Consider the following 14409-nt stretch of genomic DNA (forward strand, 5'->3'; position numbering starts at 1 on the left):
TGCAAAAGGGACGTATTGACGCAAGAAAAGGTCGTAGAGGTGACGCAGTGAAATCTATGAGATATCACTGCGTCACTTTTATGACGCTGTTGCTTCCAAATATTACGCCTGTTTCACAGCAGGCGTGCAGGCCCTTTCACATGGGGCCTGGCCCCATGTGAAAGGATGCATTGCTGGAGTTGCTTCATTTTTGAGACACACTCCAGCAATGCATCACTTTTGCGCTTACAGATACGTCTGAAATACTGACGTATCTGTAAGAACTTCCAACATAATACGTCATAAATTTAATATGACACATGAGTAGAAGACTGAAGGCCTCATTTATGAGGCCATGCGTCACTTTAACGCCACCGGAGCGTCACTTTTTGTGATGCACCAGTGCTGTAAAAAATGCACCTTATTCAGTCATATTTACAAACTGACGCATCTAGGTAAATGCGTCACTTTGTAAGCCCCTGCACCACATTATTCCTACGTCAGGTGTAATGTATGCAAAAGGGACGTATTGACGCAAGAAAAGGTCGTAGAGGTGACGCAGTGAAATCTATGAGATATCACTGCGTCACTTTTATGACGCTGTTGCTTCCAAATATTACGCCTGTTTCACAGCAGGCGTGCAGGCCCTTTCACATGGGCCTGGCCCCATGTGAAAGGATGCATTGCTGGAGTTGCTTCCTTTTTGAGACACACTCCAGCAATGCATCACTTTTGCGCTTACAGATACGTCTGAAATACTGACGTATCTGTAAGAACTTCCAACATAATACGTCATAAATTTAATATGACGCATGAGTAGAAGACTGAAGGCCTCATTTATGAGGCCGTGCGTCACTTTAACGCCACCGGAGCGTCACTTTTTGTGACGCACCAGTGCTGTAAAAAATGCACCTTATTCAGTCATATGTACAAAGTGACGCATCTAGGTAGATGCGTCACTTTGTAAGCCCCTGCGCCACATTATTCCTACGTCAGGTGTAATGTATGCAAAAGGGACGTATTGACGCAAGAAAGGGTCGTAGAGGTGACACAGTGAATAAACTGGGTTTTCCCCATGCTTCGCTCCCCGGTCCGCACCCCGGTGCGCGTACCGGGCACTCCCCCCGCGCAAATTGAAATTTTTTTTTTTTGCCCAGCAGGACCCTATTATAGCCCCCACATCAAACCTAGGGGGTCAGGGGGGGGTCTACCCTGCCCCCTTATAGTCATTTCCCCCTTTTTTTTGCCACCTCTTGTGTCTCGATCCTACCGAGACACAAGATGGCGGCCGCTCCGGACTGTTTCGAATGTTTACAGACACCCGTGAACCAATCAGCTTTCCGTGCGCAAGTCGCGTTGCACGCCCTGTGCGCTCCCCAGTGCGCATACCGGGTCGCGCCTATAGATATATATATTTTTTTGAACCTAAATTACTCAAAATACACTGGAGCATATATCTTTAGACATAGCAAAGGCACATCTGGCTACCAGTCCCTACAATTTTGCCAAGTTTGGTGGAAATCCATTCAGCCGTTCGGGCTAAAAGTGAGGTCGACCGCCCTATGGAAATTAACATGGGGAAAACACGTTTTGGGACACCCCTTTTATCTCGGCCCCCGCTTGACAAATCCCCCCCAAACTTTCAGGGAGGGAGCGGAGCGGGCCATTTTCTTGGAGAAATTCGCGAAGATTCGTCCACCGGCGCCAAAGTTATTCCCAATAGAATGTTGCGGATTTCCTATGGAAAGTAGATCCTAACTATATCTACCTACTGGCAACCGCCAGTAGGTAATATATATATATATATATATATATATATATATATATATATATATATATATATATATATATATATCTATATATATATATATATATATATATATATACATATATATATATATATATTCCTTCATATTGCTTGTGTAGCAGCCGACGCAAAGTCCTAACCAGAGGGCGCGTCGTCGCAGCAGACCACCCAAACAAAGATGTTGCTAGTTCCCCAAGCCTCTTTAGTGCGACGATTGTGCAGCGGGGTAGCGAGCCCCATATAATCCACCAATCCAGTTTCCCAATATCTCTCATTCCATATGGTGAAAAAGGGAATACGGCCCATCACTCTGGTGCGAATGTAGCGGGTTTATTTACACAAATAGGCAGCAAAACAGCCCAAAGAGTTCCGAAGCAATTGACTCCTTGAATATGGTCAGGTTATGATCACTATCACGTACTTTTAATACACCCATGTGATTCATAGTCACTTAACATAAATGAAGGAATCTCCTGTTGACGCTGGGTCAATGTAACATTTTCGCCCATTTTAACATAGTGATTATCCAACGTGATCAACATGTCATCATATCATCTGTGGCATAAAATAAATCACATACACTGGTATCAGTTCAATTGTCATCTAGTCTGGACAACAGCCATGAAAGCAAGACTACAGGTTGGTCAGCAATAGCATGTTTTCTCATTTACTTCATAGGATTGCTGAAGCCGTAGGGTAACCCAACCATGGCGAAACGCGGTGGCACAAGGGGATTGGAGTGTGATGAAAATAAAGAAAAGAACAGCAAGAGCCCCATTGGCAATTTGTGTTGATACTTTATATTATTTCTGTAATCTAGACATTGATACGTGCTTGCGTGCTCCAAATACTATTGTATTGAGTTTTCAATCTGTGATTGAGTTTAGGGAGGTAAGGGTGTTCTCTTCCCAAAATTTTGGATGCACCAGACTAATCTGCATTGTAAATAAGTAAATTTTACTATATGAGCGCCCATTTGCCCCAAACACCCAAGAGATTCATAGGATTGCTGGATAACCCAGAATCCAGAAAGGAAACACATTACGATGGCTGCAGCGAGGGATATAAAAAGACAGCAAGCTGCAGAGAAACTATTTGTTCAACCCAGTGACAGGACTAATACCAATGATAACAATGGCGATGCAACGCAGGATGAGACACATACTTAAAAAATAATTGTGGGATAACTTATGGAGGGCATCTAAACAAGAACAATTGAAGTAGTGGAAGGCTACCACTTTGCAGAAGTATATGGACCGTGGCAGAGTCCAGAGAGAATTAAGAATCTTTATTACACCCATCCTCAACAACCCAGATCCAGAGATGATTGAGGAGTGGGTGACAAGCAATCATGACTGCAGGAATAACAATGCTCAAAGTCCTTGAAAAATATGCAACAAAGACTGTGAAAGATTATCAGCAGAGCTCGAAAAAATGACCAATATGTTGAAAGAAAGTGTAACAAAGAAGAATTTGATAATGATATTAATAATTGAAGAAGAAGAATGGAGAAAGTCGAATAAGAGATCAAGGCTAAAAAACAACGCACATTCCATTGAGACAAAGTGGGCTATGAAAGAGGCCAAATCCTCACAACCGGTAGAAAATTTGATCACCTAAGAAACAATATACAAGAAAAGATGCAAGGGGAGCAGCCTCTGGCAGAATCAAAAAGACAGTCAATGATCAGGAATAGTGGCCATCCAGACCAAGCTGAAAGTGAGAGTGATACGTCAGTTCAGTAAGAAGCGGCAGGAGTAAAATCAAACATTTTAAAGGTGTTCAACCATACGGCATAAGGAAGCCTGATAGCACAAGCGGGCAAAGGTGCACAGGGGGTACAGGGGTCACGGACACAAAGGCAGAGGAGGCAACAGGAAAGGTGCAAAAAAACAAGAAGATATAGAAGGCTTCATGGGAATCCAAACAAGAGAGCAAACATCAGCACAATAATGGGAAAAAACTGTGGTAAATCTTTCTAAACTTGTTTGTAAATATCTATAAAAATTGAAATTCAATTAATAAACCAAAGTTTGAAGATAAGTTATAGTTATAAATACCTATTAATTATTTGTATACAAAGCCAAAATAAACTACACGAATCTTCAAAATTCTACATTTATAGTTATAGCTTAAAGTCATAATTTGCGCATCACCCAAAACCTAATATATGTCTATATCTATCTATCTATCTATCTATCTATCTATCTATCTATCTATCTATCTATCTATCTATCTATCTATCTATCTATCTATCTATCTATCTATCTATCTATTTGTATGTAAATATATATATGTAGATAAGTATATATACATATATATATATATATATATATATATATATATATATATATATATATATATATATATATATATATATATATATATATATATATATATATATATATATATATATATATATATATATAACATAATCTCAACATAGTATCTTTCAGTTGTTTTTCTTCTTCCACCTGAAGGTGCCAAGCCATCTGATGCATTTAGCAATGAAGGGAGCTGAGCAGAGGCAAAGCATGTAGCACGACTAGTTGGTGTCAGTCCTTGTTTGCCAGCTAGAAAGCCTGGGAAGATGAAGTGCCTTGAGTGATTTTTTTAAAAAGCTTGCCCTTTTATTGCCCTGACTTTCTCACTGGAGTTTCAAACCAGCATTAATAGTAACCCCATTCAACCAGTAGTTGAAATCCAACAGTATTTATGAAAGAGATCCTGTGCATCAATATAGGAGAACAGAAGGGAGGGAACTGCTGAGAGAGCATTTCTATTGACTTGATAAGGTAATTGAGTTGTCTTATAATAATAGAGGAATGTAATGCAAGATATGACAAGTGTTGTCAAGTAGTAGAAGCCCTAAAACCACTGCTTAATTTGTACAGGTGGGGACAGGCTGTGGCCAATGGCACACTTTTTTTATAGAATTAGTGACCTATTTTTCACATTTGACTATCTATAGTAAGGCAGAGAAAGACAGAAAAGAGAGATAGATGGAGGAAGAAGAAGACAAGAAACAGCCCTCTATGCAGTAAGCAGGGATTAAAAAACCCTGCAAGAGTGAGGTTAAGAGGACGGAAATATAGTGTGGTGGAAGACATAGGCCTAAGTTAGAATCAAGACTAGGCAGCCTTGCTATTTATCATTTCTGGCATTTGGTATTACCATCAGTGGGCTACTAAGGAAACCTTTGGGCCTTGTAGGCATATTTGTAAAGCGCACTGCACTGCACTTGCACTTTGTTTCTGAGTAAGAACTGCCTAAAACATATCTGAGAGCTCATTTAGATTATTTCTAGTTATTCAAAATAAGATGAAGAATTAACCTAAAGCTCATCATCCCAGGACAACCTTTACACCCGTAAGATTGATGTCCTTATTTACCTTGACATTTTCACACCATGATGCTACTCACCTACACATGTGTAGGAGCAGTGCCTGCTCCATCATTTCCATTTTCAGAAACTGGGTGGATTGACCTAAGGTATATGATGATGGTTATTATTTGTCTTTTACCCTTCTTATTCTTGGATTTTGCTTGGTCATCGTTAGATATCTGAAAAATGGAAAAACAAAATACTGTTCTTAGATAAAGAACACATATTTTCTACTAGTACATTAACAGACCACTCCTATAGTTTCCTGAATAATGGAGGATTTCAATTAAGGCATGTGAGAATGTATCAAAGTGCAGTTGTACGCAAAACATATATTTGAACAATGTGAATTTCGTACAAAACAGGTTTCATCTTATAAAGTTTCATCACAAATCGTTTGAGGATTTCACACAAGAGGTCTCAGGCATCCTCATTATATGCTACAAAAGTATGGGGAAACAATGCTGCTTGTCTAATTTAGCATCCCTTTCTGAATGTGAGGTACCAGTTCAGAAAATATATTTATTTCCCAGAGGATTCTTTTGGATGGACAGGGCATGCTATGTTCATACTTCTGAAAGTGGTTAGACTATGCTTTTGCTAAAACGCTGTTTATCTAATGTTCATGACATTTTTAAACTGGCTTTCAAAAATGTGAACACCATTGGAAATTGCTAAGAATTTCTTAAGCTGAGTGAGTAACCTATAACACCTTGAAAGTTTTAGGCTGCTGAGCTTCCAAAGACATGTTTTCCCAGACGACTTTTGGTGTTGGCAGTCTTGAACTGGGATCTGGGTCCGCACAGAGAATGGTCACATGCACAGTTAGGTTCCAACGAGAGGTATGAATTTATCAGCAACATTTGCATGTGCACTTCTGATAATATTTATGCTGCATCTTTGCTAAATTACATACTACCTTCCACTAATGAAAAAATACTTTATTGTCAATTAATAAAACTACTGCTAAATTAACAGAATAATTGCCTATCACTCAACTATCTCGAAGTACACGGCCATTAGGACTTTCCTGTACACAGCCAAACGGAGCGAGAGCTCAGATCTTTAGAAGAATGCACCCCCTTTATCATTGCATACGGAACTGGGCCGTAAGCACGAGAATCTAGGGAATTCATAATATTGTCACCTTCTAACCAGATATGTATTTTGGTTACATAGCTGTGCCTTTTCAAAGGATCTGAAGGACCAGTGAGGCACAATTTGTCTCCTTCCAGACCAAATACACTCTTACAGATATTTGTTTTGGGATTATTTGGACTTTTTACAATAACAATATCTCCTTTTTTAACTGTCTAAAAATCATGACTTAAGTTTTCTGACACAACCAATTGTTAGTTGTAGGCTCCATCAACGGACCAGAGCACAATAAAACTTAGATAGATATTCAAAGCACATAATGAAAGGTACAGCAAACAAGTACCAAACTTTTGCCTAAAACAAGTCGAAACTTATTTCGTTTTGTCACAAAAAGAGCTGTACAGTTCACCAAATCTGTGTGCATATCCATGAGTGATGTGTAATGGTCTCTTCCCATTTCTAATTAAATCCTATTGACTTGCTGTACTCATGTCCTTGTTAGTCCTTTGTGTATTATTAATGTAGTCCCATTATAAAAGTTGGCATTCTCTTAAGGGTCTGTTGATCTGTTTTCACTTCTAAAGGTTTCCTTCGGACTTGCCCTGTTTGTATCAATTGGTCCTTTGTTTGTTTCTTTTATTGTTCAAGAGAGCTAGGTTGACTACGCTGGACTCTCCTTGGGGCATATGGACAGGTCCGCACAAGAGGGTAGAGTACAGTGTCCAAGAGTGATACGGCGGCAGGTACAAACCTCCAATCTGTGTGAACTTAAATAGTGTAAAAGCCTCTCTTGGAAATAAAATTACATTGTATATGAAAAGAAGGAAACAGTACAGATAAAAACATGCCCAAATTACAGACTATCTGCTTTTGATGCCTGATGGTTGATGATTTTATTTTCAAAATGTCAACCTGACTTTCTAAATTTTGATTAGCTAGTTAAAAGGACATGCTGCAAAGTCCATGAGTCAAATATTTACATTTTAAATTAGTTATCTCAACTGAATCTTGTTTTGAACATTTCGGGCCACACATTTCCCTCATAAATCTAATAGCTAAGAAGCTGATTGTGGCTCAGGATCACACAATGTGGAAGTGGCAATAGCAATACCACCATATCAAAAGCCTTCTAGAAGCAAATAGGGCACATTACCATCACATATATACTGAGAGAAAACTGAGCACACGACAAAAAGACGTGCACGTTCATGGAAATACAACCCAAATTCTGGGTTCCGTTCTACACCTTCTTCTAAGGAATTACAAGCCATATGGTCCCATCAATATTGTCACATTACTAAGTGATTTAGGTAGTAGTTGCGTTCCCCTTAGAGATGTCTGCAGATGACACTGTTTCTACTGATGCCGGTAACCTATACACCCTTGCCTCCTGTATACCTGAAAAGCTTCCAGTTTTACTTTGTAAATACTATTTCCAAAAAGCAGAGAGAGTGGTAACTCACAAACCTTGAGAACATTTTCTTTTAGACCTTCTTTTCATCACAGACGCTCAGATAACTGATTACATTGCCTCTGTTGTGAGATTTAGTCCCAGTTTAGAAAATACTTCAAAAAATCTTATAAGAGTTGGTTTATTGTGGTCTGCTATAATGATATCTTGTTTCTTTTATTTATTTTATTTTTAGTGTTTTCTATAGCGCAAACATGACCCTGCAAAGGGCGTCAGAGCGCTTTACAGTAGCATTTAAACAACATTCCTAACTTTACATATTACTAGACATTGGTGGTTGCAGTAATTGCAATTCCGAAGGGCTAGCAGCAACCAAAAAGTTCACTGATAGATCACCATAAAATCTTAGAACTTTTTAAGACAATGAGATAAAAACGAGTTTAACAGACCAACATTGTACAGTGAGCTTGTAGTGTGAAAATTGTGTCCGCCAGGCAGAATGAAATAAATAAAGAACAGTTTTAAGGAATTATGGGAGAAATTTCCTCATATGAAACGATTTTGCTTCCTTTTTGAATTTTGCGATGGTTGGCATTCTTCTCAAGTCGGGGGGAGGGCGTTACAGATTCTCAGTGCGGCCCCTGAGAATGCTCGGTCATACGTTCTTTTCTTACGGAAGTGCGCCGGTTTCAGTAGTAGATCAGCCTTGCTTCTGGAGGAACGTGACCCTCCCGACAGCGTGAGTTTCTGGGCGAGGTAGACTGGAGTATTGTTGTGTATTGCTTTGTGGGGGATGCATGCCAGTTTGAACTGGATTCGTGCTTCGAAAGGAAGCCAGTTGAGAGCTTTCAAGTTGGTGGAGATATGGTCAACTTTTTTGGATCCCACTATGAGTCTTGTGGTTGCATTAAGACATGCTTTCAACAGGACTGTTGAGATCTTAGGGAGTCCATCTAAGGTTGTGCAACCATATTCAATCCTTGAGATGACCAATGCTTGAACTGCTGTTTTGAGGTCTGCTTTATTTAAAAAAGGTTTTAGTTTTCGTAAGTAACTCAAGTGGAATCTGGCGTTTTTTTTGCCATTGTGTTGATATGTGCCGACATATTAAGGTTTTTGTCCAGAATGATACCCAGAGATTTGGTTGACTCCACAATCTTCAGAGTGCACTTTAGTGCAGTGATGAGGTTGGACCATCCTGCCATCAGGAGCTGAACCAGGATAGTACTGTACCCTCAAATCCCGTCCTATCTTAATTATGTAGCTCATTCCTGCAACTCCATGATAATGTTGCACCACTATAGGGTGGCAAGCCATATAACCAAATATTTTTCGGCAAGCATGGGAGAAAGTGCTGGTGCTTTGCCTGTCAAATTGTGTCCAAAGGAGGGTGGTTACTCTAGGATATGCTGAATGCTCCGGATAAGGTAGGGGATTTTTGCCACGCCGGCCACTTCCATCTTCCCGTCTGGTTAAAAATGGGTTGAAATGCAACCTGAACGATTGTCAGTACCTAATTGGACAAGTGTATTTTCAGACATGGGTTCCTTGCTCACTGACCCACTAGAACCAAGCTACACATGACTGAACAGCCCCAATCAGGGCAAAACGAGTCTTGGGTTGCATGTTGCAGTTCAGAGAGGACCTGGCTTGACAGTTTGGCTGGACTTTTCCTTTTTGAATAGGGTCAAGACTAATTTGCAAATGGCTGTCCTCATCTGAGGTGGCATGCTGGGCAAAAGAACGAAGGGTTGGAATGCTACCAGATCAATTGCCCTAAATGGCCATGGGTATGCACAGACTGGGGTCCCTTGCTTGCAGTCTCACTTGAACCCAGCCACACTGGACTGAAGAGCCCCAATCAGGGCAAAACCGGTCTTAGATTGATTGTGGGGAGAGGATTTGGCCTTACAGCTAGAGTGGTCGACCTCGAAGCTGGGGAACCGGGTTTGAGTCTTGGCAACGACCCTCAACATCCTGCGATTCTGGGCAAATAGTTTAATCTTCCTGTGCCTAACAAAAATGAATGTATTCTCATGTAACAAAACTGGTGCTCATGTAAAGTGCTCTGATAGCCAATGTCTAGGGTCTAGTTCGAGCTGTATAAAACTTTTTTTTTTTTTTAAAGAAAAAATTGTCCTTGTTCACAGAGGACCTGGCTTGGCAGTTCAATTTAGATGCTTCCTATTAGAGCAGGGTCAAGACTGATTTGTATGTGTCTAGGTCTAATCTGATTTGGCATGATAGACATGAGAATGATGTATTGGAAAAACCCTTTCAGTACTGGGCACTTCGAGAGTCAAGACCCACGGGAGCACCAAAGTACACGTGTTACCTCACCCAGGGAAACCGGGTGCAGAGGTGTCTTTTCGTGTCGGGTTTTCTCGTCGTTTCCAATGGAGAACTGCAAAGAAGTGCTGCAGGTGACCAAGTGAAGAGTGTACGGATGGATCCAAGGGTGGATCGGAGATCTGAAGAACCTGAAAGCAGAGGGGACAGAGTCTGGGTCACTAGCCAGTGACCAGGAAGGCGACAAGAAGATGCCAGCCAATGTCGGGTGCTTTCGGGTGATGTAGGTGAAGCTTGACTCTTCAGCCACAAGGTCCAGGAGGCGTCGACAACAAACAGGAGCTGGATTAGAACTGTTCCACGTTGATTGTAAAGTGCTGCAGTGTTGGTATCCAGATTGGACCCAACAAGCCTTGGCAACAGCAACCCACACAAAATAGAAATATTGGCTTCAGAGCAGACCAGCAAGGTCTGAGGGACTCACCCTTTGGGGGGGGGGGGGTCCAGGCACGTCTTGAGCAACCAGTAAAGCTCAAGAAACAAAGTAGATTCCTTTGTGGGGATCCACCAGTCGACGGACCAGGGATCACAAAGGGACCTCAAGCAGAAATGCAGGAAGCTGGCCCAATGAACAGTTGTGGAGTGTAGGCCTCTAAGCTTCAGGGCAAAAGGTGCTCAGGGCTTGGACTACAAGTAGCCCAATGCACAACTTTGGGAAAACTTGGGAAGTCAATGCACTAGCAAATGTGCTGGATGTCCAGGAGTTCTGGTCCCACGTCTCTCCTGATAGCTACTGGTCTCAACTCTGATGGGGACTCATGTCATTCTCGGAGATGTCTGGAAGTCCATGTCCTGTGCCACAGATTCTTCGGGATCCGGCGGGAGCCTTGAAAATGCAGACCGGCAAGATGCTTCTTTGGTGCCTGTTTGACAGGGGAGTCGCTCCTTGACCCCAAGGGAGATTTCTTCCCTCTTCCAGTCGATATGGAATGTCGAAGGTCCAAGATTTATGTTTCAGAGTTTCGTCCAGGGTAATCTAAAGTCCTAGGGACTGGGTTCCTATACTTATACTAAGTTTAGGCGTTGGACTAACTCTAGGGTCCCACCTATAGGAGGAACTGGGGAGGGGGTGGTTACAACCCTTCAACTTTGTCTAGTTTCACGCTAGAGCTGGGGCTGAGTGCCCCAGCAACCGGTTTGAACTGGGAAATGCACTGGGTACACCTTGTGTGCCACAGGCACTGTCTGGAAAGCATTCACTGAATGCACCCACCCTGCCCCAATACACTAAAGCCTGTCTGGGGAGGTGCTGCCACCTCCTTGGACCGGAAACCTATATTCCAAGCCTCCCTTGCCGGAGTTTCGTCCAGCAGGAGGAGGTCAGACTCGTGTCTGTGGAAGCAGCATCTATTTTGTGAAGCTGGGGCTCTGTTTAACTTCTACCGGGTTTACCAGTGTGTACATGTCTTCTCCCTCCAGAAGGGGGGGGGGTAGTATTCCAAAGTGTTTGACATTCCAAAGTTAGCATTTACCGTCAGGTTATAATGCACTTAGGAGTATATGGTATGGCTGTATCATAGAACAGCTATAAGGAAGGGATTCTGAAAGCTACAGAGGGCTCAGCTCATGCTTGGGCACCCTCTCACACCAAACCAAGCACTCTGCCTTCAGTATTGTCAATACATGCTTCAGCCCCTGGTAGGCCTCTGGGGTACCTATGCCCTTGGTACCTTAGGTACCATATACTAGGGACTCATAAGGGTGACCCAGTAACCAATCTGGAGTGTACCTAATGTACATGCAATCAATTTAGAGAGGAAGCAGCTAGGCTGGGGTCCTGGTTAGCAGGGCCCCAGTCAGACTAAAGTCGAAAAATCAGTGAAACACAGCAAAAAGTGGGGGTAACCATAGTAAGCATATCCTACTCCCCTACACTACCCAAGTTATTGCTCGTGGTTAGACCTATTGCAAGCATCCTCCTGTCACCTTTTGTGTTTGTCCTGTACTACCCTAAGTAGCCCATGATATGCCCATACGTGGGTCCCTAGCTCACTGTGCCAATGGAACCAAACAAACCCAACTGAAAGGCACCAATCAGGGCAAAACCTGTCCTGGATTGCATGTGTTCTGGGTCAGGAAGGACGTAACTTGGCAGATCGGACTGGACTGTTTCTATTGTAGTAGAGTAAAGACTGATTTTAATACGGCTAGTTTAAATCTGGGGTGGTATATTGGGCAAAAGAACAATGGATTAAAATGCTACTCTGAGCGATTGCCAGTGGTAGACTTATTGCAAGTATCATACCATCACCTTTTGTGTGGGTCATGAACTGCTTTAAGCGGTAATGGTCATGTTCCGAGTTGGGTCCTTTGCCCATCGTGCCGAATGAACCAAGCTACACCCAACAGAAGAGCCTTAATATTGGTGGTACCAGTTTTGGGTTGCTTGCTTTCAGAGAGGGGGTGGCTTGGCAGGACTGTTCGTATTGGAGCAGGAACAAGACTGATTTGTACATGGTTGGGTCTAATTTGAGGTGGCATGATGGGCAAAAGAATGGTGTTTTGAAATGCAATTGGCAGTGGTTAGACATATTGCGAGCTTCCTCCAATCGCCTTTTTGTGATAGCTTGATTAGTTAGCCTTTTTCCAACCTGAAAGTACATTTAAATATCATTTGCTTACAACTGTAAATTTACCCAGAGTTACTGCAAGAGCTGTGTCAATTAATACAAGTACATTTTGACGAGGAGGCATGGTAAGTAAGACCCTTATTAATATTCAAAAAGGCACCATGTGTGGTGTTGATTTCATAGACCCAATCCAAAGCTTTTGGCTGCATCTGAAGGAGAATGACCCAAAACAATTCAAGATGGAAACACTAACTCCTCGAGGCTGCTTTACAGTATGCCATGGTCCACAGTGGCCTACGCTGCTGAAATGTTGAAGAATATGAGGCATGTCTCCCAAATGTTATATTTGAATGCATTGGAAGGGTTTCTGGTCCTCACACAATCACTATTTCTGTCTTGGCATTTCAGATAAAAGAAACTCTCTTTCATAAGAACAATATGTAGTCCACACAAGAGAGTGCCCATTATCGAGGAATTACACGCAAGATACACACAGATCACACAGATCGATCTCAGTTTCAATTCAGAAGTACAAACCCTTAAAAGAAATTAAGGCAGTGTTAGTGGGAAGACAACTGGGGAGGGCACATGAGGTGCAGGAGAGGAGTTCAAGGACAATCTGAGAGGGCAGTTTGGTGTCCCATACTTTGCTTTGCTATCCTTGTATTGTTTGGGTGGTTGGTTATTATTTTAACCAAAATACCAATAAATTACATTAGAAAAAAAGGAGGAGATTCATGAGCATGCTAGTCTATAACTTCTATAAGCGGATCAGAAGTTGTGAGAAGCTGCTGACCATTTGTTCTAAAGAACCAAAGATACAATGCCTACACCTTAATAGTGATTCCAAAAAGTCTCAGTAACAACATTATTACAAAGGAGAGAGTATGTCATAATGCCAGATTTACCTAGGTGAGTGGAAGAGCAGAGTCATGTAGTTTATAAATGGAAGGTTGGATTGTGTAATATAGTGGGTGTGCATTGTGTCCTTTGCTTTCATAATTTAACTGTTAGTGTTAAGCTTCAAGTTCATCTCTAGATACTGAAAATACTTATCAAGATGAGAATGAATGAGGTCATAAAGTATGAGTAAAAGAAGATTACCAAAAAATGTGTTTTATGTACTCAGAGTATAATACTAATGCCATAGAAATGGAACAAGTCACAAAAACAATATTGCACACTCACAATGTTGCACATAATTCTCGATATACATTAATATATCTTTTTGAGCTAGAGAAATCCCTTTCCAGCAGACAAACTACATTACTTGTTCCATAAATTGTTCAAAAACCAAACAATAGAAATTTCTCAATCTAACCTGGGGTGTCAGGGTCAAGTAGGTGTGGTCAAAGATGCTACTTGGTGCACAGGACAAATTTGACGATCTTTGGTCTGTTGTTGCCAATAACTGCATAATGGAAAAAGTAAACTGATGAAGTTACAGAGTGGCTAAAACGTCTATAGGAATGAAACAGAAGTAGTTTGATTTATTTCTACGACATAAGATCAAAGTTGTGGAAATTATATTAGTCATACAATGGAAATCTCATATGAAATGTTTGTGCAATTGCTTATTTGGACTGTATAGTTTAATCAAATAACATTCAATGGATAAAATACAGTGGAAATCACAATTTATATATGATGATATATCCCTGTACTTAACAAAAGAGTGTGTACCTCAATCTTTCGCAGCTGTTTTGATTGGACAGCAAGGGCATTCCCGCATCTCATGCTAGGCATCATAGTCTGCATTTCTTTGTTGCTTGTGTCACGCCATCTGGTTACATCCTGTTGAATGTAAAAA

The 14409-nt window shown here is 41.3% G+C and overlaps 1 protein-coding gene across 1 annotated transcript in view; it reads right to left on the minus strand.

Annotated features, from left to right (window-relative positions):
- The window catches only part of LOC147692454 (uncharacterized), a 175976-nt gene that overhangs the window by 8099 nt on the left and 153468 nt on the right, over positions 1–14409 (minus strand). Inside the window, exons 11-13 of the mRNA XM_086938656.1 lie at positions 14283–14393; positions 13921–14010; positions 5210–5350 (exon numbers count right to left, since the gene is read on the minus strand). Of these exons, the coding sequence (XP_086794782.1) occupies positions 5210–5350; positions 13921–14010; positions 14283–14393 (342 nt within the window). The remainder of the gene's footprint in view (positions 1–5209; positions 5351–13920; positions 14011–14282; positions 14394–14409) is intronic.

Source organism: Lissotriton vulgaris, chromosome 9 (genome assembly GCF_964263255.1).
Source record: "Lissotriton vulgaris chromosome 9, aLisVul1.2, whole genome shotgun sequence".
Classification (NCBI taxonomy): Eukaryota; Metazoa; Chordata; class Amphibia; order Caudata; family Salamandridae; genus Lissotriton; species Lissotriton vulgaris.